The 25699-nt window shown below is 36.9% G+C and overlaps 2 protein-coding genes across 6 annotated transcripts in view; one reads left to right on the forward strand and one right to left on the reverse strand.

Annotated features, from left to right (window-relative positions):
* The window catches only part of LOC121410686 (zinc finger protein 330 homolog), a 42931-nt gene extending 36976 nt beyond the window's left edge, over positions 1-5955 (reverse strand). The window contains exon 1 of one of the 2 annotated variants that reach the window (XM_041602945.1): positions 5670-5955. The gene's annotated coding sequence lies outside the window, so the exon portion shown is untranslated. Of the gene's footprint in view, positions 1-5664 lie in introns of both variants that reach the window. The other variant, XM_041602937.1, reaches the window with a different exon arrangement.
* The window catches only part of LOC121410664 (iduronate 2-sulfatase-like), a 38024-nt gene continuing 15865 nt past the window's right edge, over positions 3541-25699 (forward strand). The window contains exons 1-4 of one of the 4 annotated variants that reach the window (XM_041602907.1): positions 3541-3643; positions 9850-9963; positions 20564-20697; positions 24448-24625. In XM_041602907.1, coding sequence (XP_041458841.1) covers positions 3589-3643; positions 9850-9963; positions 20564-20697; positions 24448-24625 — 481 coding nt within the window. In that variant the 5' untranslated portion in view covers positions 3541-3588. Of the gene's footprint in view, positions 3644-9199; positions 9964-19833; positions 19936-20563; positions 20698-24447; positions 24626-25699 lie in introns of those variants that run through there. The other 3 variants (XM_041602915.1, XM_041602899.1, XM_041602925.1) reach the window with 3 other exon arrangements.

Here is a 25699-nt window from a genome sequence, read left to right on the forward strand (position 1 = left end):
AAAACAGGGAGGGGCGGAATACTAGGCTTATGTGAATGCCCTGCACGTGAAACATTTTCTGTCCCATTATTTTTCCTTAACTCTTCAAGTTTAATCTGTTTATCTAATAACTCTGATTCTTTTTTCCTAGCTTCATCCTCGGCATTCCTAGCTGCAACCTCAGCACTCCTTGCTGCTGCTCTTTCATCTCTAGCTTCTCGCACACATTCATCAACATATGCTCTCAATTTATCACCCTCTAAACCAAACTTCTCTCCTTGTGCAATGAACTTGTCTCTCTCCATACTGTAGGCCACTCCACAGGTTTAGTTACAAACTTACCATATGCAGACAGTTTACGCAGCGCAATGAAGTCTCGATGCACACAGCACTGGCACGTACAGGCGTACACGCAGTAAAGCCTCCTTGCCCTGACCTCCACATGCACCACTGTCTTCTACAACCTTGGACCTACAACAACTTTGTAAGAACAACCAAATGGAAAAGAGATCAAAATATCATTATCAGATCTACATACAAGTATAATTACAATCAATGATAACAATCATTTCATTATTAACCTAACCTATCAAATGGACAAGAGAGTCCCTTCGTGGTCGCCAAAATGTCAGATCTTGGGACTGAAATTCCCAGTCTGGTAATAGATTTGGTTCTGTTTGAAATGAACGTAGTTACCACTTGCAATAATCACACAATCATTCAATATCTATAAGTAACATAAATTTAATTCAGAGCGACCAGCTCTATAAATGTACATATAGTTAAAGAAATTGAATAATCAGAATTAAATCATGAATCACATGCATATCAACATAACATCAAACTGTATTCAGCAGTTAACATCAGCATGAATTAACCTATACTGAATATGTTGCAATATGTATCTAATGAGAGTGATTTATTTATATTTAATCAAGGCCTAATAATTTGGCATCCAAACGTGACAATATTTTTGGTTATTAATTCCACCAATTAAGTTTCATCAAAAGAGGGTTTATACTTGGATGAATACCTACACTGGACCGTAGTATATCTAATCTGGTTATAATTTATATAGTTCAGAATAAGGACCCCTTCGACATCGTCAATGACTATCGTTGGTCCGATGAATATAGTCGTCTAAGAGCGAACTGCGGTGGCTTCGACGACGCGAAGTAAAGCGAGCGAACTCTCGACGAAAAGCCAGTCCAGATTCGCGGACGAAATGATGAGGGCTGAGAGCCACAGTACGAAGATTGCTACGATGAATCACAAGTCACGAACTCTGAGTTCAAGGATGAAGTACGAGCCCAGCTCGTCCCTAAAGAGAGTAAATAAATAACCATCTCCTAATAGACAAGGTCCAGTAATAACACTATAAATGTTCACAAGTCAGTTAAGATATACTAGCTTGAATTCACTGAGCTACTTACGGAAAATAATGTAAAAACAAACTACGGTATCTTTTATCCCTAAATAGCAAAAGGAAATCTCTCTTCTCATAGAAGTATAACTTCTCAGTTCAATGAATATTTACATCAACTATATCATATACAACATCAATACACTGATCCTGGCTATTACTCTTGTTCAGTTCACAAGCCATATATCACATAACTATCAGTTTAAAATATATGGGAATCGTCATTGTCATTGAGCGTATAAACCAACAATTCTTCCATAATAAAATGTCTACTTTAATAACATTTAATTACTTCATCTTTATATCATTACTTCATGTTGAGTTGGTTTCTCCTTGGTTTGATTTCACAAAGTTTTCATTTATGAAATATGATTTACTATACAATACAACAAAGCATTTAATATTCTTTGCACTTTAGTGTTCAATACTCCAACATTAATCATAAGCAAAATAATTACTGAATTTCTGTTTTCTTTGAAAACACTAAGTTTTGCTTTTAATTACAATAATTAATTATACCAATAGAATAGTGAACTTACAGTTCTTTGGAACAGTCGTGCCTGGTGAGATGAGGGCAGATGTGGTGGCTTTACCTGGCCTGTGCTGCCTGGATCCAGCCTGCCAACGATGGGGATTAAGACTCCGCTGTGCCTGCACTACACAGCCTGCAACATACACCCAAAGTAATGGCCTACGAGAACCACACCCTCACACTCCGAGTTAAGACCAAATGTGGAAGGGTCTTCCTCTCCCGAGAATCAAACGATTTCTGATTTGCTTTTACTCAAACACCACTCCATCATGACTCTCACAAAGACAAAGTCATTAACATTCTCAATATTCCTCTGCTTTACTCTTCCACGCTGAACATATCCAATTAAAACTACTTAACTATCCAAGCTTTAATTTCACCTATTCAAAACTCCCATCTCAAACATTCTCAACAATCTTTTCCTCTCATACATAAAAACAAACATCTATAGAATTTTAGAGCCCCATTGAACTTAACTAAATATATCAAGTTAAATGACCCAATGCTCATGACCTAAGATTGTCAAGTCAAAGTAAAATTCTAATCCTTACACCTCAGCGGGTTTGATCACTTACTTAAAGATACAGTTGATTGACTCTGGGACTTTGACAAGAGTCAACCACCCAAATTCCTTTTATTATATACAAGCTGAATGGTTACTAGGGGTTAACACTAAATAGACTTACAGTCACATTGTGACAGAGATACGTCGCAGAAACAGACGTCATCTCAGGCCAGATCCCAGACACCAAGCCGAGTCTATTCCATTACCAACACAGGATGACTTCGAGCTAGATGACAGCGCAGAAGCGGAACCAGCATCTGATGTTCGCGCATCTTCGTCACCATCCCGAACAACCAGAAGCGGACGAGTCGTTAAACCGCCAGATCGTTTAAACTTGTAAATAGAGGAAAGCGAACTAAACAGAAAAAACTTTCGCGTTTCGTTTTGTAAATAGCCACATGAGTTCAAAAATAACTTTGAAACTGTAAATGGTTTGAACTCTAATACCACCCCATGATAACTGCATGATTGCATGTGCATGATATAAATTTGCATGTTAAAGTTAATCAGCAATACGGGATTGAATTTATCGCTATCACAAAACTCAACTCAACAGATGTCTCTACCGGTTAACGAATTGTCGCATCATACAAACGGCAAATAATGAAATATATATGAACTGTAATGTTGCATGTTAAAATATTTAACAGCGACAGTACTTCAGCTATAAGGGGCAGAATAATCCCCTAGTACTGTTGTAAGTGTACAGGTAGTCCACCCTGTCACTCTGTAGTTTAAGAAGTATTATATATGTGTATATAAACCTCTTAAAGAAAGGGAGGTGTGGTGATAACTGATAAAGGTCTGCAAGCGTAGACTATACTTTGTTATTACACGTGACTACTTGCATGGAGAAAGTTATGGCTGCTGTCAAGATGACGCAGTAGTGATCATCGTTGTTGCATCTCAACTAATAAATGTCTGTTGTATATACGTTTAAAGAACTGCCTACTGGACTTTTGATTTATATAACCCAAGTTCTAACCAATAATAGTTATAATCGCCATATATCGAGACATTAACGATAATGAAGTCATTAAAGATGGCAACTTGCAAGAAAAACCGTCAGGTCAGGAGAAAATGGCTTAGATGACAGATTTCTCAATCATCCAGTGGATTTCTTTTTTACTAACTCCGGTACAAGGTATGCAATTACTTAAATTATTTGTATTTCCCTGAATGTATATCATTAAATTTCGCTCAAAAAAAAGTTTTAAATCACGATCTATAAAACGCTAGTTCACGTTGTCTGTAGCCACGGACCCCCAACCTCTTCAGTCTATGTATGGTGAGTGGAGCCAACGTAGTTCAGCGGAACAACCAAAATACAGAGACTGAAGCTTTTGGTCTATATGATAAATAGCTGTAATGAAAACTGACAGTGTAAGAAAATCAAGCATTTGTCCCATAGAAAAAGAGAAAATAAGCCAAACATTGCCACCCTTTTTTTGCCACACATGGAGATGTAACCGAGAACAATCATAACCTTGTTCATTGAATGAGTGGGCGGCGTAAACATCAGGCAAGTCTCTTCCGTCTTTTCACAATATTTTTCTCATTTTTTTGATGAATTCTTGTTTAAAAATAACGAGAGCGTAGAAATGTCAGAAATGAAGTTTTATCCCATGATGTACATGATTTAGGGCCACTTGTTCACTGCTACCATCTGGCCTGTGGAGAATCTCCAGGTAGGACTATGGTATGCCAATGCCGTATAGAGCACACACTTTAAAAAATCATTAAAATATCACTTTTGTGACCAAAATTACTAATTTCCATATAGTTTTAATTTATTTATCATTAATAATGTGGATATCATTTTTGTATTCACCAGAGCGCTCAAAAACTTGAATTTTGGGAATATTTTTTTGTACGCCCTCTATTGGTGGAAAGTAATATGGCAAGAAAATTTTCATTTTTTTATCTCTATTTTTATTTAAGAAAAAAATGATATAAAGAATCAAATCAGGTCTAATGCCAATGGAAACTGTCAGTGTAAAAAAATCATGCATTTGCCCCAAAGAAAAAGAGAAAATAAGCCAAACATTGCCACCTTTATTTTGTCACACATGGAGATATAACTGAGAACAAGGTTATATTATAACCTTGTTCATTGAATGAGTGTTTAGGGCTAACGTTAGGATCTTTTAGAAGGAAAGTATAAAACTTGGGGGTGAAAAAAACTTTCAGGTTTTGGGGTCCTTCGGCTTCGTCAGTTCGTGTAGCCTGTACCCGTAGTCGTACTACCATAGGTCAATGAGAAGGAAAACCTGGCTTCATTGAGTGTAACCTTACGTTAGTAAATGATTTTAACTCTCTAGAAGCCTCCTGGCTAGTCACCCTGTCTACATTATGGGAGAGAGAGTTCCCTTGAAAGGCTGAATTGGCCGTGCGCCTAGACACTGACTCAGGTCGGCAGCCCGAGGCGGCCCCGCTAGTTTTCACGGTGAAGTGAGCCCCCGCATTCGGGGCGGCGGAGCTCCTAATACTACACTCATTCAATGAACAAGGTTATAATATAACCTTGTTCTCAGTTATATCTCCATGTGTGACAAAATAAGGGTGGCAATGTTTGGCTTATTTTCTCTTTTTCTTTGGGGCAAATGCTTGATTTTTTTACACTGACAGTTTCCATTAGACCTGTTTATTCATACTGCTTGGCTCTTATTTAAATTTGATTCTTTGTATCATTTTTTCTTGATTAAAAATAGAGATCAAAAAATGAAAATTTTCTTGCCATATTACTTTCCACCAATAGAGGGCGTACACAAAAATATGCCCAAAATTCAAGTTTTTGAGCGCTCTGGTGAATACAAAAATTATTCCCACATTACTAATGATAAATAAATAAAACTGTATGGAAATTAGTAATTTTGGTCACAAAAGTGATATTTTAATGATTTTTTAAAGTGTGTGCTCTATACAGCATTGGCATACCATAGTCCTACCTGTAGATTCTCCACAGGCCAGATGGTAGCAGTGAACAAGTGTAATACTACTTGATTCGGTCTAGGCGGTACAACTACGTCTATACGGTACCGGTACGGTACTACAACTACAAGAACTGTAATTGTGGCGAGCAGAAGATAAATACTAGTAATACAGATTCCCAACTGATACACACACACTTCTGAATACCCACACTTCATTTAATTGTCCCCTTACCTCACCTCAAATGCCAATATGATAGCGTCTTCTCAAAATTTTGAGCAAAATATGGAGGACAACGGGATTCACGCATGAATCTGACATGAGATCGTATGCCGTGCGTGCAGCTGTAATCCATCCATGCACGTGCACATGCGCCGCATGCATGCAGTCTAGTCTGATCCAACGAATTGTATTTCTGTGGTCTGATCTGTGGCATGTGATGTGATATATGGCACGCTACCGTGATCGGCCAGTGCTGATATTTTTGGAAAAAAAATTATCGGTGGACATCTATAGGCCTAATTGGTGGACTATTCATTGTATGGCCGTACACAGTGGGGGCATGGGCAGGTGCCCATGGAAATTTTGATTTTTTTTTTTAAAGAGGCGTTTGAGTTGTTCATGTTTATATTTCATAACACAGACATATGCCTACGAATTAAACACACCGACTAAATAACCACCCCTAACCACACCAAACAATATAAAAGGATGACCTCAACAATCATAACACGTAGCATATCAGCAGGAAAACCAGATTATTATATGAGTACAAGGCAAATACATCCCTAATTAAAGGACAAGTCCACCCCAACAAAAGTTTGATTTGAATCAATAGAAAAAAATCACTAGCAAAATGCTGAAAATTTCATCAAAATCGGATGTAAAATAAGACTGAGAGTTATGACATTTTAAAGTTTTGCTTCATTTCATATATGCACATCTCGGTCGGTATGCAAATGAGGAACTGATGACATCACTCACTCACTATTTCTTTTGTATTTTATTATATGAAATATGAAATATTTTTATTTTCTCGTCATTGTCATGTGAAATGAAGTTTCATTCCTCCCTGAACACGTAGAATTCCATTATTTTAACATTTTGTGCTTCAGGCAATTAAAGATCGAGGTCGTTAATCGTCAAATTCTTAAAAAATTGAAATATTGTATAATTCAAACAAAATACAATAAAATATTATGCATGTATTTAATAATAAATTATAATTTATTACAAAAATACAAAAGAAGTCGTGAGTGAGTGACATCGTCGAACTGGCTCGTTTATATATAACTACATGTATTTTGTTAATTAGCGAAACTTTGAAATGTCATAACTTTCTTATTTTACACCAGATTTTGATGAAATTATCAGCATTGTGCTTGTCTGATTTTTCTCTATTGATTCAAATCAACATTTTTCTGAGGTGGAATTGGCCTTTAACGAACACAAATACAAACAATATAAGAATAGCCTTTCCAGTACATGTACTCTAAGACGAGCTTAAGAAAATTATTTCTCGATAACCAAGTTGAAAATCATGAAAGTAATCAATCGTGCACTGAATAAAAATACCCAAGTTACTTTTACTCAGGAAAACAATACACACTGGGACTGTAACAGACGCAAATCAGATAGTCCAAAGCTGGAATGATTATAAATAGTGGGCTAAATCCGGGGGGCACTTCGACCAAAAAAGTGGTAGGGGTGCATATGTGCCGCGGGTGAGGCAAAAAACGGGGGCCTTGGAGCGCGATTATTGTAAAAAGGACGGTCTTCGGAACGGGCTTCGGAACTACAATTTTGTGAAAACGGGGTTCCTTGGAACGGATCGCCAGCGTGTGAGTACGTGCGTATGCACCCCGATGGAACGGGCATGCGTGCATGATGCAGCTATAGCGCGTCCTCCGCCGGGTGCGCTCGCGCAGAGACGATGGTCGGACAGCGCTCGGTAGCCGCTTTTCACCAAAATTGCAGCAGATCAATGCGACCGGAACTTCGGCGTAACGAAAAATATGCGAAGCTTTGGAGCGGATTTCTTTCTTCTTTTTTCTAGATAAGAACAAAATGCTATGCCTTATTGGAGCGGCTTTCTTTGTTATTTTTTCAAAAAGAGAAAAACTATGCATTGGAACGGAAATTTGGGTGTGAAAATGGGGGTCCCCTCCGCGGCACATACCCTCTATTATATACTGAGTGCCCCCCCCCCGGGGGGGGGCTAAATCTTTCCAAAGATATCCAACCATCCCTGATTTTTTGACTGGGGGCCTGCATGATGTCAATTCGACAAGCAACAAAAAAGGCAAAAAGGAAAAAAAGGTTTCACTCCAATATGAAGGTAATTTTCGTCCCGAGAAATACCGAAAAAGGGGTTCTGTAAAGAAATTCAGAATTCAGTCATTTTGCATGTTACATCAGTACTCCACATTGTCACATCGTCCTTAATTCCTGGGGATGCTCCTGGAAAATAATACGCCTTGCACCCCGCTTCCCAGGACCATGTCTTCATTACCAAATCTAGGCCATAAGCCCGGGGGGGGGGGCACTCAGTATATAATGCATAGTGGGTATGTGCCGCGGAGGGGACCCCCATTTTTACACTCAAATTTCCGTTCCAAGGCATAACATTTTTGCCTTTTTGAGAAAAAGAACAATGAAAGCCGCTCCAAGGCATAGCATTTTCTTCTTATCGAGAAAAAAGAAGAGAGAAATCCGCTCCAAAGCGTCGCATATTTTTCGTTACGCCGCTCCGATCGCGTTGAATGATCGAGCTGCAATTTTGGTGAAAAGCGCGGCCGCAGAGCTCCCCGGCGGAGGCCGCGCTAGCTGCATCATGCACGCATGACCGTTCCGTAGGGATGCATACGCGCTCACACGCTGGCGATCCGTTCCAAGGACCCCCGTTTTCACAAACATTTGTCGTTCCGAAGACCGTTCCGAGGACCCTCCTTCTTACGATAAGCCCGCTCCAAGGCCCCCTTTTTTTGTCTCGCCCGCGGCACACCCCACCACTTTTTTGGTCGAGTGCCCCCCCCCCCCGGGGGGCCATAAGTCCCGGGAAAATATTGACAAGCAAAAAAAACACGTCATCACTGGCCTATTCGGGATATTCCATTAAAAGATTTTTTGTGTCTCTCATAAGGGGGGGAGGGTACGGGCTAGATTAGACTAAAAGCTTCGGTCGCTGTAAGTTTGGTTGTTCCGCTGAACTCCGTTGGCTCCACTCATCAATTGAGGAGATGGAAAAGTTTAAAAAAATGAAAATTAAAAAAATGTTCTAAAACTCCTCGAAGCATACAGCTCAGCTGTCTAGGGTTGAATGCGCCCCCTCCCTGATTCCGCCATTGCTACTATTTTTGTTCAACATATTGTTATCCATCCAAATCGGATTAAAGTAAAAGATGCATGCATGCCAATATACTTTGATTATCCAAGCTAGACTATCTTGAGTAATTTCACAGTTTGTAAATAGCTAACTTGTCAGAAATATCAATTTATCACTGGGGGATGGCTATCATAGGCGGACCCAGGGGGCGGAGGGGCCCGAACCCATACAGTGGCGGCCGGAGCCAAATTAAAAAAAAAAAGAGAGGCAGGGAAAGAAAAAGAAGGAAAAAGAGAGGAGAAAAAAAGAAGGGGAAATATATTAGGAGGAAGACGAGTGAATAAAATAAGATGAGGGAACGACTTGGAAAAAAATGTATCGATGTCATAATAAGAAAATTTCGCTCGCGCTTCGCGCTGCTATTTGCCTTTTAGGTGGTTGGGTGGTTTACATATCTTGCTCAATATGGAGCTTAAATCATCATATTTTGAAGTCAATTTTCAAAACATATTTCAGCTTGGAAATCGCTATGCTTCTATGCTTCAAGCATATATTTGCTTATATAGTTTACCTCTGCATTTTACTCATTGTATTTACGTATGTCATTCTCTGCAGTCACTACATATATGATTGTCACTTGGTTATGTACTTTATGCTATATTATGATTATGTATCAAGCATTGTCATTTTGTTTTGTATATTATTCCAATAAATGCAGACAATTCTGTTAAAAAACTTTCAGTATTTTGTTTGATTTACAAGTTGATTTTCAAAAAGTATGGTAAAAATTTCTGGTTTATCGTCTGGTAGCTGATATACCGTATCAATTATTCTTTGCTGATATCCCTATTTGGCATACCATACTTTTTATTTACATGGTCTAGTCAGATGGGCGGTGTAACTGTTGACCGCACTTTGTACTTGAGTTCAGAACTTCAGGGATAGGCCCTACATCTTAATACTCTGAGGCCTAGTTAATTAAACCAAGGATACTGTAGCAATGAATGATACTACTACTTGTTACGCGGTTTTGAAGCTCAGAGACAGAATGTGGCTGAAGTTTTGCCTTTTCATCATGCTCTCTCTATCGCTAGTTTCGGCATCAAATTCCAAGGCATCCACTGAGTCTCAGTCTCGATCCAAGATCAAAGGCCTGGCGAAGTCTCACACTCACACATCCGCGGGACACAGCTCACGTCAGTTTCAAGGCAAGTTATCTGGGGCCGATTGCACGAAAGGGTCTTTGCAAGGACCGTCTTTCGTGTCGCCCATCTTTTATGATGCGCCATGTGAAACGCATTTTAAATAAATCATCTGCAAACATATTTCATTCGTCCGTCAAAATAAACAAAATATTTGTTTAAAAAATGATGTGATATATCATGAAATTGTATAAAATTTCATCTAAAAGCCAGCTAACGAATCTTATTCTTTATCATGAATTTCAGAAACACCCCGCTTATAGCGTATGATAAAAGATGGGCGACATGAAAGACGGTCCTTGGAAAGACCCTTTCGTGCAATCGGCCCCTGAGCAATCCTGCGGCATGGCACACAAGAAATCTAGATAATGTAGGATGGGTGTTTTTGTCATTTTCCTGCTTTGTTCATTTTCTTTAACTTGTGTTTTCTTCAGCTGTTGTATATTTTTGTTCCGTCTAAACTTGAGTTCATTTGCATTTCTTTTCAGCACTGCCAGAGCTACCAAGTCTCACGCATTATGGACTCTTGTTCATCCCCTCAAATCTCTGTCTCACGCAACTATCACAGCCTATCTCCATATACATTGTACACAATGTCTGTGATCTCACTCATATTCTCAGAAAATCTCACGCATAGCTGGTCTTTGAACTTGGCATCTCTGCACTGCCCTTGCAGTCTGAACTTAGGTTATTTGAGTTTGATTATATTCACTTTTTATTCATCCTAGTTCTAGTTTCTCCAGATTCGTTTCTTTTCCTCTGGTTCTCTTTTTTCATCTTCATTCCTTCTCTATTCAAGTGTTCCACTTATTTCATTCCTCACCTGAGTGACCTGACTCCTTAGTTTCTGATGCCATTATATTACATAATAACATCTTTTATCACCTTCATCTTATTCCTCATTGATTTATATAATATGAATTGGATTACTACATTTCAGTCGGGTTCTTCTATTTTCTTTAATTTCATTGGTTAGCTTTAAGATGTTTTAAATAATGTTTACTGTACTGTAGCAGCAATTTTAATGTGGGCCGAGGAAGGCCGAAGGTATAAATAGAGAGAGTATTTTAATAAATGCATGAGACACACAGATACAGATGCCCAGTCTCAGATACAAATACGTCACTACATTTGTCCGGCAGCCAAACCCTGATGGGGGGGGGGGGCAAGATGGCATTGGAATGTCATAGTTTATTTTTTAAATGATTTTGATTGGTGAGTTTATCCGAGCATATAGCCATTGAGTCCCTGTAGCAGGTGACCAGACATCCTGTATTTCCTTCTTTCTCTTATTTCAATTTCATTTTAATTTTTTTTCATTTCCATCATTCTTTCTTTCCTTAAATAGACAAGACCAATATTGGGAGAATTTGAATTCAAGGAGCATTTGGGGGTAAAAGTTGGGAACCGGTCTATTTCACCTAATTTGAATGTGCTGAATCTGATAAGACCGGTTCCCAAGCCAATTTTAATAATAATAATAATAATAGGCATTTATATAGCGCCATCTATCTAGAAATATTCTATTCCGAGGCGCACAAGAAAAGAAAGAATGAGAAAGTTTGGATGAGTGTCAAAGTGCCAATAACTAATACTGTTAGAAAAGATAAGATTTCAGTTTGGATTTAAAGGTCTCCAGTGATTGTATAATTCTTAAATTTAATGGCAAATTATTCCAGAGAGAAAGTGCTGAGGCAGAGAAAGCTCATGCACCATATGCTACACGTGTCTTGGGAGTCTTAAGAAGTTGCTGGTGTGATGATCTCAGGCTTCTAGCTGGTGCATAAGGCGTGACAAGGTCTTGTAGATATTTTGGTGCCAAACCATTAAACACTTTCCAAGTGAGAAGAAGTATTTTAAATTCTATACACTTTTGGATTGGCAACCAATGTAACTTTTGGAGAATTTTCCATGTCTTGACCACCTAATTTGCATAAACAAAATGGCTGCCAAATTGACCATTTAAAACCTATTTCTACAATGTTCTTTTATAATAGTCGCTTTCATCGACATGGATACTGCAAAATCCTGCATACCATTCGGGAAAATTTGTACCATTCGGGAAAATTTGTTATTTCTCTTTTTGGCTCATTAATTATGCAAATTTATGCATATTTTGATATATTATGCTATATTTTGATAATTACACCTAAAAAGTTTATTATTTGGGGTGCAAATAGCATTTGTATCATTATGATAATTGTTTGGCCCTTAAATATAATATTTAAGTCAATTTTTATATGTATTTTATCCTTCTTTGATATTTCTTTATGTTTCTGTATTTTTTGCCATTTGCTTTGACATGAGATCTTTAAAAAACTAATATCAATGGCAGACAAATATTAAGCTTCAATGATTGAATCATTTGATAATTTTCTTTTGCCACAAATGTTAATTGTACTCAGGAACAAATACACACACATGTATGCTCCCACACATACCTGTATATAGAAAGTAATATACTTACAAGGTATAGTAGATATGCCCAATATAAAAACACTTTGATGCCTATCCTATAATCATGCCAATTACCAAATTCAATGAACCGTACGAAAAGAACAGTTTAGGAGTTGGAAAACCTGTAATCATGCTGAAATTAAATTTCTTGAAAAAGAAATATGATGTTTTATAACAGATCTAATAATCAAATAAATGTACGACTTAAGCAGTGTAGTTTATCAATCTGATATAAGTATCAGTACATTGTTAACATCCTTGTATAGCAAAATTATATCATTTGATTCAGCTCCGTCAGAATTACAATCATGGCAGTTAACCAAAGAACAATTTGTTATTAATGCAAAGGGTCTGTATTACTGGATCACTTACTAATTTTTTGGTCATTACCGATTTATTAATTTATTTGGCAACGATACATTTTCCCCAAGTCAACCGTCAAAGTGATAACTGAAAACCACAGCGTCTATCCAATCCTTGCCTTGGAAGATTCTTTGACAAACAATACTGAATACAGAAGAGGAAATGATAAAAACATGGGGCTAAACACAGATTAGCTCCATGGTAAAAACATGGGCGAAATGAGGAGGCTTCCAGCCCAGTCACTGCCCAATGCAGAACAAATTTTTACACTGCGTCCTATGGTTAAAAAGTGCTAGGGATGCCTGATGAAGGTAAACCACGGGGTAAACCAGCATGTAGACAGTTGCAAAAGTCCACTCTAGACGTTATCCGGTCATGGATGATATTTTCTGCACCACCTCATGTAAGACAAGGTCTGATCTCAGCAATATTGTGGAGCTGGTAATATGCAGATTGGCAGACATCTGATGTGCATTTTTCATGCTCATTGTTCTATCAAAGACTACGCCAAGAGTTCTAGCCTTGCATACTGGAGATATATAGCTTCCTCAACTATTAAGACTGGAGTTGTAGTCATAATAATTACGCGTATACATATGGAGATGACAGAACAAGATACTTCGCTTTTTATCGTTAAGCTCCAGGAAGTTGACCTTCATCCAAAATCGAATCCTCAATGGCAGCACCAACAACAGCAGCTGCACGAACCTCTGTATCTTTAACTTTTGGATCAAAATTGAGGTGTACAGCTGGATGACATCAGCATAGAAGCATATACCAAGAGCATGAAGCCACATTATAGAGCCAAGAGGAGTGATGTACAGTTTGAAGCGTAAGGGACCAAGGACAGACTCTCAAAGAACTCCATAGCAAAGGGTAGTCACAGGATACTGCACACCAGTGATGAATACAGCTTCATACAGCTCTGTTGGCAAGGTAAGAGGAAAGCCATTGGAGTGCAGAATCATCAGTTCCAAAACAGACTGTCAGTCTTCCAAAAAGAATCACATGTTCAGTGGTATCAAAACCGGTTGACAAGTCAAACATAACTTAGGCAACTGTTTTCCTCATCGAAAGAGATATCCTGGCTCTACAATAGAAGAAAATTCTCGACCTAGACTTTCATGGTGATATATCAGACTCGCATGCCTATCAGAGCTTTGTAAGCTATTGCATGCTGTCTAGTTTAATACCGATCAAAAGAAGTGGATTAATAATCACCTACAGGAACGCAAAACATGTCAGGTACCCACCATCCTCTGAAAGATATCTTCCTTATCAATTATAAATAGTCTATCTTATGAAGATATGGAGATGTGTGAATATTAGAAGTTTGATGAATGTCCAAAGCCAGGGACATTACACGATTCACTGCGGTATTAAAAAGGTGCACTCCGAGCATTTTAACACCTGAAACAAGATCTGGTCAGACAGCAGATTCTCTCTCAAGACAAAAGTTTATGTTTCTCTGTGGATCTGTGACATGAGAATCAGACATATCTCAAGAACACAAACACGATGACTTCGATACGAACTGCCTCCACAGAATACTTGTACTAAATTGATTTGATTTCAACAATAAGAGATGACTTTTATAATATGAGGCTGCCCTATGAATGAAATATGGAACAACAAATCGAGCTGACATTGATCATTCAACACCACAAAGATAAAGGTGTATATCAAGCTGGGGGAAGCTGGATGCCTCTAAGTTGGATGAAGCGACAAACCTTGATAGGACAGGTGCAGTACTGCATTGGAAAAGATATATTATGGAGATGCACAAGTAATCTGTTAATGAAGTCCAATGATCAAAATCTGTTATTGAAAGGATATGCAGAGACTTATTAGTTGTGGAACTTAAGGACATCACAGTCTGGCTTTTAAAACATGGAAAACGGTCTAATTGATAGGTAAAATGAGATAATAGATGGTTTATATGCGGATTCAGTTCTGAGATTATTTTTTTAATTGGGACTATTTGACAAGCATAATGGAGAAACACACAGGACATCTCATTTCAGCAGACTGATTTCACTTCATTTTGCTAAAGAAAAACACATTAAATACATATACATGTATGTGTGATCAGATTCTGTCAGTAGGGGAACATAACTACTCCAAAGGATATTAAATGCAACTGATTGACTATTAGGAGTTGAGAATTACAGTACTGTTATGATCCAAATTTAATAATTCATCATCTGAAATGGTAAATTTACCATTTTAGATGATGAATTATGAAATTGATTTATATCATAATTCAAGATACCATTTTATAATTAAAAAAATAAGCAATTAATAGTGACACTTGCTTGAATACTAATCGGTTCTTGAAATTCGTTGGATCTCCACCAGTGTGCTTTTAAACGGGAAGGCACTCCCTGCATAAATTTACCTTATGCAGATGTGGGTGTGGGAGTGGGTGCATCTGTTTATGCCCATGGATATATACAAATAAAAAATGTAAAAAAGTGATTACATAATTAAATCATTGAAGCTGATTATTTTCTTCCAGTGATAATCAATACCTTGACAGATCCCTTAACAAACATGTACAAAAAAGGTACGAAATACATGAGAAATAAAAAAAACAATGAAATACATCATTATTCATTGTGATATTATATTCTTAGGGTCGTACAATTATTTGTAATGATGCAAATGCTATTTGTACCAAAAATATTCACATTTGAGCTTAAATTATCAAATTGTAGAATAATGATCCAAAATATGCATAAATTTGCATAATTAATTAGCCACAAGCAAAAATAAATTTTCCAGAAAGGTACACGTACATGTATGTATGCAGGATTTTGCAGTATTTACATGTATGTCTGTGAAAGCAAATATAATTAAAGAACATTGTTAAATTAATATTCTGAATTGTCAATTTGGCAGCCATTTTGTTTATGCAAATTAGGTGGTCAAAACATGAGAAATTAGCTTGGGAACCGATCTTATCAGATTCAGCATATTTCAATTGTGTGAAATAGTCCAGTTTCCAACTTTTACCCCAAAATGCTTCTTAAAATTTATACAGTGCGTATCAAAAAAAGTGTACACTTTGAAAAAGCCCTGGGAATTAAAAATTATATACAACATGAGGGTCAATTTTTTCACATGTAATCTTGGGTTTGGGTCTCATCTATCCATTGAAAGTAAAAGTTTTGTCAGAATATTACACTTGAGTGAGCACTGTCCATTTTTGTAAAGCTCGCAGAAATGCCTGTTTTACGCTGTGTCAAGGGGGAATGGGCGTAATCAAACTCACCATACGAAACATTTCTCATACACTTCCCATGCACTTTTAGTCAATTGAAATAAAACGGATACATTCAAGCATTTTGTAACAATTTACCACCCAAATTGAAATTTCAACACTTAGTAAGCACAATGTTTACCCTTTTTGTGCCAGCTGGATCTGAGGACATAACTAAATGTGAACAAAGTTTATATCAGACCTCTCCAGCATTTTTTCACTAAGTTTTTATCATTGACATTGGGTGTACATTTCATTTTTCATTTAATAATTGTTTCTCCACACTTTTCCCAAGCTTAGCAATGACTAAACAATAAAAATCAAGCTTAAGCCGGTCCATGTAAATCACAGCTCGGTGTAAAGCAAATATCGTCAAGGTGGCCTCAGTGTGTGGGGAAATGGGGTGGGGCCAAATGTAGTCTTTGAAGTGTTTTGGGCAAGGAAACAAGTCAAAAAAGGTAAAAGATATCTTCAAATCAATTTTACTAACTAAAGTCTACGTGTTCTTCATGATTAAGGTCTACTTTAATTCGCATAAGTATTTCAAAGTTCTGCGAAAATCATTTTTCACGAACTTTTTAAAAAGTAAGTGGTGCTCATTCAAGCGGAAATATTTTTCGACGGTTATATTGTCATTTGCTCGAATGGATCTGTACCAATGTTAAAAAGTGGAAAAAAACTTCAGGATATTACAGGATTTTTCAAAGTGTAAACTTTTTTTTGATACGCACTGTATAGGCCTCTTTTCCCAGAATTGGTCTAGTCTGAAACTTTTCTTTGACCTCCCTTCATCTCCTTTTTCTGTTTGTTTTTTCTCTTCTTCCATTATTTTGTTTCTTTTTCATTCTCTCCTGTTTTCCTTCTTACTTTCTTTCAAAGAATTAAGGAAACATTTTTATTTCCTTAATTCATTCTTTTTTTTCTTCCTTTTTCTTTCCCTTTTTTCCTTTCTCTCTTTTGTTCTGTCTTTCATCTTCCCTTCCTTTCTTTCCTTCTGTATTCATTTCAAAGAATGACGGAAACGTTTTTTATCTTTTATTTTTAATTCTTTCATCCGTTTAATTATTCTAACTTTATATTTTCCCCTTCATGTTTTTCCTTTCCTCTCAAATCATATTTTTTCTTTCATTTCTGTCTTTCCTTCATGCTTTCATTCACCCTCCCTCCCTGTTCTTGACTTTTGTTTTTCACAAGTCTATAAACACATATTGTGTAGCCTTCTTTGTTGATTAATACTAAGACCTGGGATGGTCGATTCGCTCGTGCAGTGTGCTTGGTCGATTGTCCCGTATTTCATTTTGTGAAGTCTGGTCACCCTGCCCTGTAGGGCCACAGATCAAGTTACAACTTTGGTCTCTGTAATTGGTGAGTGGAGCCAACAGAGTTCAGTGGAACAACCTATAACCGAAACGGCGAAGCGTATGGTCTATCCATGTGTGGGATAGTGGCTAAAATAGGCGTTTTAAAGTCTTTATGCTGACCTAGGACTGTTTGAGCCTCTGAGAGTAGCCTTGGAAACATGCCACATCCATACTAGATATTCAACTTGGCTGCCAGAAATTGTGAAGATGTTGCTAAGTTTAACTACATGTACATTGTTCACTCAAAATATAGCAAGAAAATATGAGGCCAACTCCCCTGTTGGCTTTTTTGGCACATAACCTATGTACAGCACAAATCTAGTACCATTGCCTAGCCTATCAATGTATCAGGTTTCATTACAAGATTATGGAAGACGGCAAGTTGTGAAAATTAGATGGTGGACTAGTGGAAGGTATTGGGGTTACTGAATCTATTTTCGCAATCCCTGAAATTGCTGCTTATGTCCCACAGGGTAACTTAAAGTGGAAAAGAAAAACTGTCCCCATAACCATAAACAAGGAAAGTCTCAATTTATCAAGACAGGATTTGTCTTGGTTTATGAGGATATCTTTGTTTTCTGGGACAATTCAAATTTAGACCAGCACCTCTACTAATAAAAAAAAACTTGACTTCAAGAAAAAAAATTATGTCATGAACTCATATCTTCTCTTAAATGAAGATATCATTTTTGTCTCACTTGTGAAGCAGAGTGATACCCCTTTCATAGTGGGCTTTTCCGCGGTGAACTTCGCCAGCGAAGGGGAAAGTGCCCAGTATGAAAGGTACACAAGAGAACTTTGCCGGCGGACTTACATGTATCCACCTCTAGAGAACTTCACCGGAGAAACTGTTTCCCCGGTGAAGTTCGCCAGTGAAACATCCAGTATTAAAGGTGACCGGAGAACTTCTCCTCTTTAATGACGTCAGAAGTCTTTTTTTCTCCTTGAAATGAGATTCTGCGCGCTATTATTTCTGTGGCTAAATGTTGAAGGCCACGCTGTGTTAAATCTCTATGGAATAATTGAATCGCTCATAAAGCGTGGCCTTCAACATTTAGCCACCCTTGAACATACAATTTTTTTGTTCACTAACAATATCTATTATAAAAGCGCTAGTTTACATGCTGAAAATGCGCTTGAAATATTTATCAAAATACTTTGATTTTTTTTGTTTTGCTTCTAATATTTTTAGAATATGTTAATGTAACAGTGTTGTAGTTCCTTGACGCTCGGCCTTGGCTTTGAGTTGCTAGCTAGCGCATTGGCCTTGGCCTTGAGGATTTTGAGCCTTGACTACAACACTGTAATGTAATATATTTTTTAACACCTCTTTGTAATCGGAAAGAAGCAATGTTTACAATTTTCTTTTCATTCGTTCTAATTCTGCATGCACATGCCGAGTGAGCTTATCAGCAAGGGGCGTGAGACTATAGGCGCCACTTTTCCAACGGCGGCGTCAACACCAAATCTTTGTCGACGGTCAAGTTTTGGAAATGACAACATAACTTAGACCTAGTTCATGAAACTTGGCCATAAGATTAATCAAGTATTACTGAACATCTTGAATGAGTTTAAGGTCACATGACCAAGGTCAAAGGTCATGTAGGGTCAATGAACTTAGGCCATGTTGGGGATATCTGTTGAATTACCATCATAACTTTGAAAGTTTATGGATCTGATTCGTGAAATTTGGACATAAGAATAATTAAGTGTCACTGAAGTTGACCTTTTTTTAAGGTCTATGAACTTTGGCCAAGTTGGGGGTATCTGTTGAATTACCATCATAACTTTGAAAGTTTATGGATCTGATTTATGAAACTTGGACATAAGAGTAATCAAGTATCATTGACGTCTCATTTGAGTTTCAGGTCACTTGACCAAAGTCAAAGGTTGTTAACGGTTATTAAACTTTGGGTATTTTGGAGTTAATTATAATATTGCTGTCATAACTTTCATAGTTTATAAAAAGTGGATATAATTCATAAAATGTGGATATAGGGGTTAAGCCTTAGGGGTAATCGAGTATCACTGACAAGTCTAAGGTCACATGATCAATGTCAAATGTCATTTAATGTCCATGAATGTAGTATTGTATATATGAATGGTGTTTTTTGTAAATAGTTATTTTATAGTAGTTTTCAAAGTCAGCACAGCAGAGGTAGCATCTAATGTTTAATATTAAAGGTCAAGCCCATCCCAGCAAAATGATGATTTGAATAATAGAAAAAAAAAACTAGCACAGTGCTGAAAATTTCACCAAATTGGATTATGTAAAATAAGAAAGTTATAACGTTTTAAACTTTCACGTATTTTAAACAAACAGTGATTTACTCAACTCGGTGACAAGCAAATTATGAGACAGTCGATGATGTCCCTCACTATCTTTTGTTTTTTATTGTTTGAATTCTACAATATTTCATTTTTTACAGATTTGACAATAAGGACCAACTTGACTGAGCCTTATACTGTAGTATTAAACAGTGCTTATTCCACATGTTCTGAGAGGAATTAATAGTTGTTTCACTTGACCATGAGGTAAAAATGAGAATATTTCATATAATAAATACAAAAAAATAGTGAGTGGATGATGTCATCAGCCTCCTCATTTGCATTCTGACCAGGATGTGCATAAAACTGTTTTGTGAAATTAAGTAAAATTCTAAAATATTCTTAACTTTCTTATTCTAAATCCAATTTTGATTAAATTTGCAGTGTAATGCATGTTGGATTTTTCTCTTTTTATTCAAATCAAGTTTCTGTTTGGGTAGACTTGTCCCTTTAACGGCTCTTCATCTGAGCCTTCAAATTGGGGAAGTGGGCTGTGTGAAATATATAGATTTTTTCCCCTTGTAAGAATAAACAAGCAAGGTTTGATGACTTTGATCCCTCCTTGAATTAGGGGGGATTGCCATTGTCACATCCTATTCTGATCCTATTCTGATTAAATTAAACCAATGTCACTTTCTAATTTGTCAAATTCTCAAGGTCAAGGAACATATGGAACTTGTGCCCTTTTCTTTTGAAATACAAAATATCGAAATACATGTAAAGATGAATTCTTGAATATGGAATTTGCATTCTGCAGCTTGTGTATGTAGTCCTATTTATCTCTATTTGTTGGAAATTTGAATAAGGCATTCTTCATGTTTTCTTCACCTTACAGGCAGACCCAATGTCCTGTTCATTGTGGTTGATGATCTCCGACCCTCTCTCAATAGCTATGGTGGTCCTATTCTTTCTCCTAATATTGATGGCCTTGCATCACAATCTGCTGTATTCCAACATGCAATGGCTCAGGTAAGACATTTTAATCAAGGCTAGAATAGTAGAAAGCTGAAATCCATCTGAGGAATTTCAAACATTTTTGTTGGTTTTCTTTACTTTCTCCTTCACAGACAACTAGCAAACATGCACACAGTGTGAGGGACCTAGTACCCATAGGTTGTGTGTAGTAATTATGCCAAGATGATTTTACTTGCTTTGATATTAATATTGTTGTTTATTGCAGTGTTATCTAACATCGAATTCTCAACATTGCTTGGTTGTTTGACAAGCAATTCTGCTCATGGATTCCTCATTTTTGTCTCACCTGCATAGCAGAGTGAGACTAGGCGCCGCTTTTTCGACGACGACGGCGTCAACATCAAATCTTAACCTGAGGTTAAGTTTTTGAAATGACATCATAACTTAGAAAGTATATGGACCTAGTTCATGAAACTTGGCCATAAGGGTAATCAAGTATTACTGAACATCCTATCAGAGTTTTATGTCACATGACCAAGGTCAAAATTCATTTAGGGTCAAAGAACTTAGACCATGTTGGGGGAATCAACATCAAAATCTTAACCTGAGGTTAAGTTTTTGAAATGACATCATAACTTAGAACGTATATGGACCTAGTTCATGAAACTTATCCATAAGGTTAATCAAGTATTACTGAACATCCTATCAGAGTTTTATGTCACATGACCAAGGTCAAAATTCATTTAGGGTCAAAGAACTTAGACCATGTTGGGGGAATCAACATCAAAATCTTAACCTGAGGAACAAGTTTTTTAAATGTCATCATAACTTAGAAAATATATGGACCTAGTTCATTAAACTTGGACATAAGGTTAAACAAGTATCACCAAACATCGTGCATGAGTTTCACGTCACATGACCAAGGTCAAAGGTCATTTAGGGTCAATGAACTTTGGCCGATTTGGGGGTATCTGTTGAATTACAATCAAAACTTTAAAAGTTTTTGGATCTGATTCATGAAACTTGGACATAATAATAATCAAGTATCACTGAACATCCTGTGCAAGTTTCAGGTCACATTATTAAGGTCAGAGGTCATTTTGGCCGAATTGGGGGTATTTGTTGAATTACCATCATAACTTTAAAAGTATGCTGGTCTAGTTCATAAAACTTGGACATAAGAGTAATCAAGTATCACTGAACATCCTGTGCGCATTTTAGGTCACATGACCAAGGTCAAAGGTCAATGAACTTTGGCCATAATGGGGATATCTGTTGAATTACCATAATAACTTCGCAAGTTTATTGATCTTACTTTTGAAACTTGGACATAAGAGTAATCAAGTATCACCGCATATCCTGTGCAAGTTTCAGGTCACATGATCAAGGTCAAAGGTCATGTGAGGTCAATGAACTTTGGCCACATTGGGGGTATTTGTTGAATTACCAATCCTATCTCCGTATTGTGTTTTGGTCTAGTTCATGAAACATGGAAATCAGAGTAACCAAGTATCACTGAACATCTTGTGCGAGTTAAAGTAGTTTTCAAAGTCAGCACTGCTGCTATGTTGAATCGCGTGATGCAGGTGAGACTGCCAGAGGCATTCCACTTGTTCATTACATAACAAAAATCCAACCACATTCAGAGTATATATGCATGGGTACAATGTTCATAATTTAATCTGAATAATGATCTTTTGCATTACCCAGGTAGTAGTGCTTGAAGAAATTGACCTCTCCCTGAAGGCCTCAATGAAACGCGTCAGAATTCCCATAAAATAGTACTGTACAAGCGATGTACGTACAGTAGATCAGATGAATGAAGAAACTAGAAGTGAGTTGTAGATATAAAAATATACACATATATAGCACAGTATAGTTGGTAACTACATGTAGATGACTACAGCAGAAAATACATGTTTCCCATATGAAGGGTAAGAAATCAAACAGAATTGTGTACCAAGACCTATATTTTGATGAAGAAGTTATTTTACTTTTGAAAATTGATATTTAATTTTGCGACGTAGGCTTACTGTACGGAGAGTGGAAGCTTACGGTCTAAGTCAAGGCTTGCTCTGTTTAAGCAGTACCAAATGCTTGAATTATAAAGGCTAGAATTAAAAGTAATTAGAATTTGATTATTTTTTCAATTATGATTGAGGTCATGATCGAGGTCATGATTGAGGTCATGGTTGATCAAGCAAGTACTTAAAGGGGAATGAAGAACAAACAGACTTGTGTAGAAACAGAAAAATCAAAGAAGAAGAATAAAGAAAGTTTGAGAAAAATCGGACAAATAATGAGAAAGTTATGAGCATTTGAATATTGCAATCACTAATGCTATGGAGATCCTCCCATTGGCAATGCAACAAGGATGTGTGATGTCACTGATGAACAACTTTCCCTTTGGTGGACTATAAAATACCCTCAAAATGTCTCTTTTTGCTTTTTCTAATGATGATACAAACTCTTTATCCGTGATGTATTCTTAAAAAATATGTAATACATGCCCTCATGTAGAAAGAACACATGATCTATGGATAGATGTGATAAAAGAGGCAATTCAAGTGAAATATATATACTAAAGTAATGGGGAGAGTTGTTCAAAAGTGACATCACACATCTTTGTCGCATTGCCAATTTGCTATCTCCATAGCATTAGTGATCGCAATATTCAAATGCTCATAACTTTCTCATTATTTGTCTGATTTTTCTCTAACTTTTGGTGATCTGTTTCTTTGATTTTTCTGTTTTCACACAAGCTATCTTGTTCCAATGGTTTCATTGTCCTTTAACATGAAGATTGACGATGAATTACATTACGCAGCTATAGTATGTGCTACAACTGGTGTTCATTCTATACTGTGCAAATGTCAAACACTGTACATACATAGCGCAATATTTCAAAGTCAACCACAGTGTCTTCGGTCAACCGTTGCTGAACTTTGTTAACCCATGCCTGAGGCATCAATTATAAGAGGAAAAGAAGCATATAGTTCAAAGTTGGTTGTAATGGAATCACCCCCCCCCCTCCCCCCGAAATAACTCTTTAGAGGCAAATCCTGTTTTACCCTAAATTATTTGGCAGAAATCTACATTGAATGATTTACTTCCACGTGAAGTTTTGATTGACTCATCAAGTTATGGTATGGTCACATATCAAATGCAAAAGCTGTCATTTTTCAAGTTGCAAGTGTCATTTTTCAGTTACTTTATGCAGAGAATTTGATGAATTCCGTTACTGGTTTTAGTCCTAATCATCATTAATTAATACATAATCTGTCTCCTGACACTTAATTTTTTTTTTATATTAAGCTCACTTAAAAAAAGTCTACATTATGAGATGCCTAAATAACAAATCCAGACTTTGAACCATGAAAGATTTGGAACCCATGACAAGACACTTAGACTGCCACTATCCACCTCCTACCTGTGAATTATGGGTACTACTTGCTGAACAAAAATCCTTGTACTTGCTTTGAGCTCTGTAAAAATTCATGCTGTAGCCGAGATAGGGGTGTAGATCTATTGGACACCTTCTTACGGAAACGGTGACACAACAGTGACAATTGCTCCAGGTTTTATTTCATCAAAGATATAGGGTTAGGGTTGCAATAGGGTTTATGTTAGGTTTGGTAATAGGTTTAGGATAGGTTACGATAGGTTTTATAGTGTTACATCCAGGGTTGAAGTTGGTCATTCCTTTAGTGTGTTGAACTTACAGGGGAGCAATTGTCACCAGAGCAAATGTCATGGAACAAGGGAGAAGGGCTGTAATTTTATCGTATGATTGTTGTCTTACAGCAAGCAGTGTGTGGACCAAGCCGAACATCCTTCCTAACCAGTAGGAGACCTGATACAACCAAGCTCTATGATTTCTACTCTTATTGGAGGGATGCAGCAGGAAACTACACTACTTTACCACAACACTTCAAAGAACATGGATACTTTACTGCTTCCATTGGGAAAGTCTTTCATAATGGTATACAACCCTTGCAGAACATTTGAAACCATTGTACTGTATCTGATCTTGTGCCTGTTGCACAAAGAATAGCATTCAAACACAACATGATTCTCACCTTAGAATCAGAATCATATGGACTTGTGCTTGAGTTTATGGCCAGTATTCTGAACTCAGGTTTAAATCAAACTCTGATTTAAAGTTTTGGTTTAACTATGGTTAGCCAATTGGGGCACAAATCCCTAATTTTACACATCCATAGTATTACAACACCCACATTGTCTGGGAATGATCACTGAAGTATTTTGAAGAACTTTTCTTTAATGTAAAAGCAAAGGGAAGCAAAATAGTAAACATTCGATATAAACGTTTTTTTTTTTTAATCTATTGCTCTCCATGATTTTGGCAGAGATAGACTGTGGTCTCATTTACCAGGTAAACCTGACTTTTTTCCTAGCCTATGGGTTGCTTTTAAATACAACTCTCTCTGCACTGGCCCCAGCTGTTATTCCATTTGGTAGCATGAAAAAGCTTTTATTGTTACCTAATTTTTTTATGATAAATAAAAAAATTAATAGAAATAAACAATATTTCAGTTCAAATGAATGAATATTTGCCTATTTGCATGGATAAGGGACATACAGGGATACCAATTTAAATGTTTTCTGACCTTTTCTTTGAATTACTTTTAAAGAGAAATGCCAGTAGTTGCAGTAAACACTAAAGTCTTTAAAACCAGGCTTAATTGTCAGTATATCATCGAGGATCTAGATCTGGTACAGTTACATAAACTGAACTTTGTGAAATCTTGAAATCTAGGCTGAAAAATGTTCACACTGAAATTAACTAACACAGATAGGCACACGTGGGACAGTGTATTATTATTGCTGGAATGAAGACCCGACGGAAGTGACCGAATCCGCGCTTATAAATATTTCTCAGCAATTACACAATTTCTTCCAGAATCCTTTGGCACATATTTTATATTCATACAAACAGACACTTGGGTGGTCATGATATCAGATTCTGTAAAAATTCATTTAGAGATCGTTACCAAAACTGGAATTTATCTTTAAGCATGCAAGGAAATATATT

The sequence above is a fragment of the Lytechinus variegatus genome, chromosome 1 (genome assembly GCF_018143015.1).
Source record: "Lytechinus variegatus isolate NC3 chromosome 1, Lvar_3.0, whole genome shotgun sequence".
Lineage (NCBI taxonomy): Eukaryota > Metazoa > Echinodermata > Echinoidea > Temnopleuroida > Toxopneustidae > Lytechinus > Lytechinus variegatus.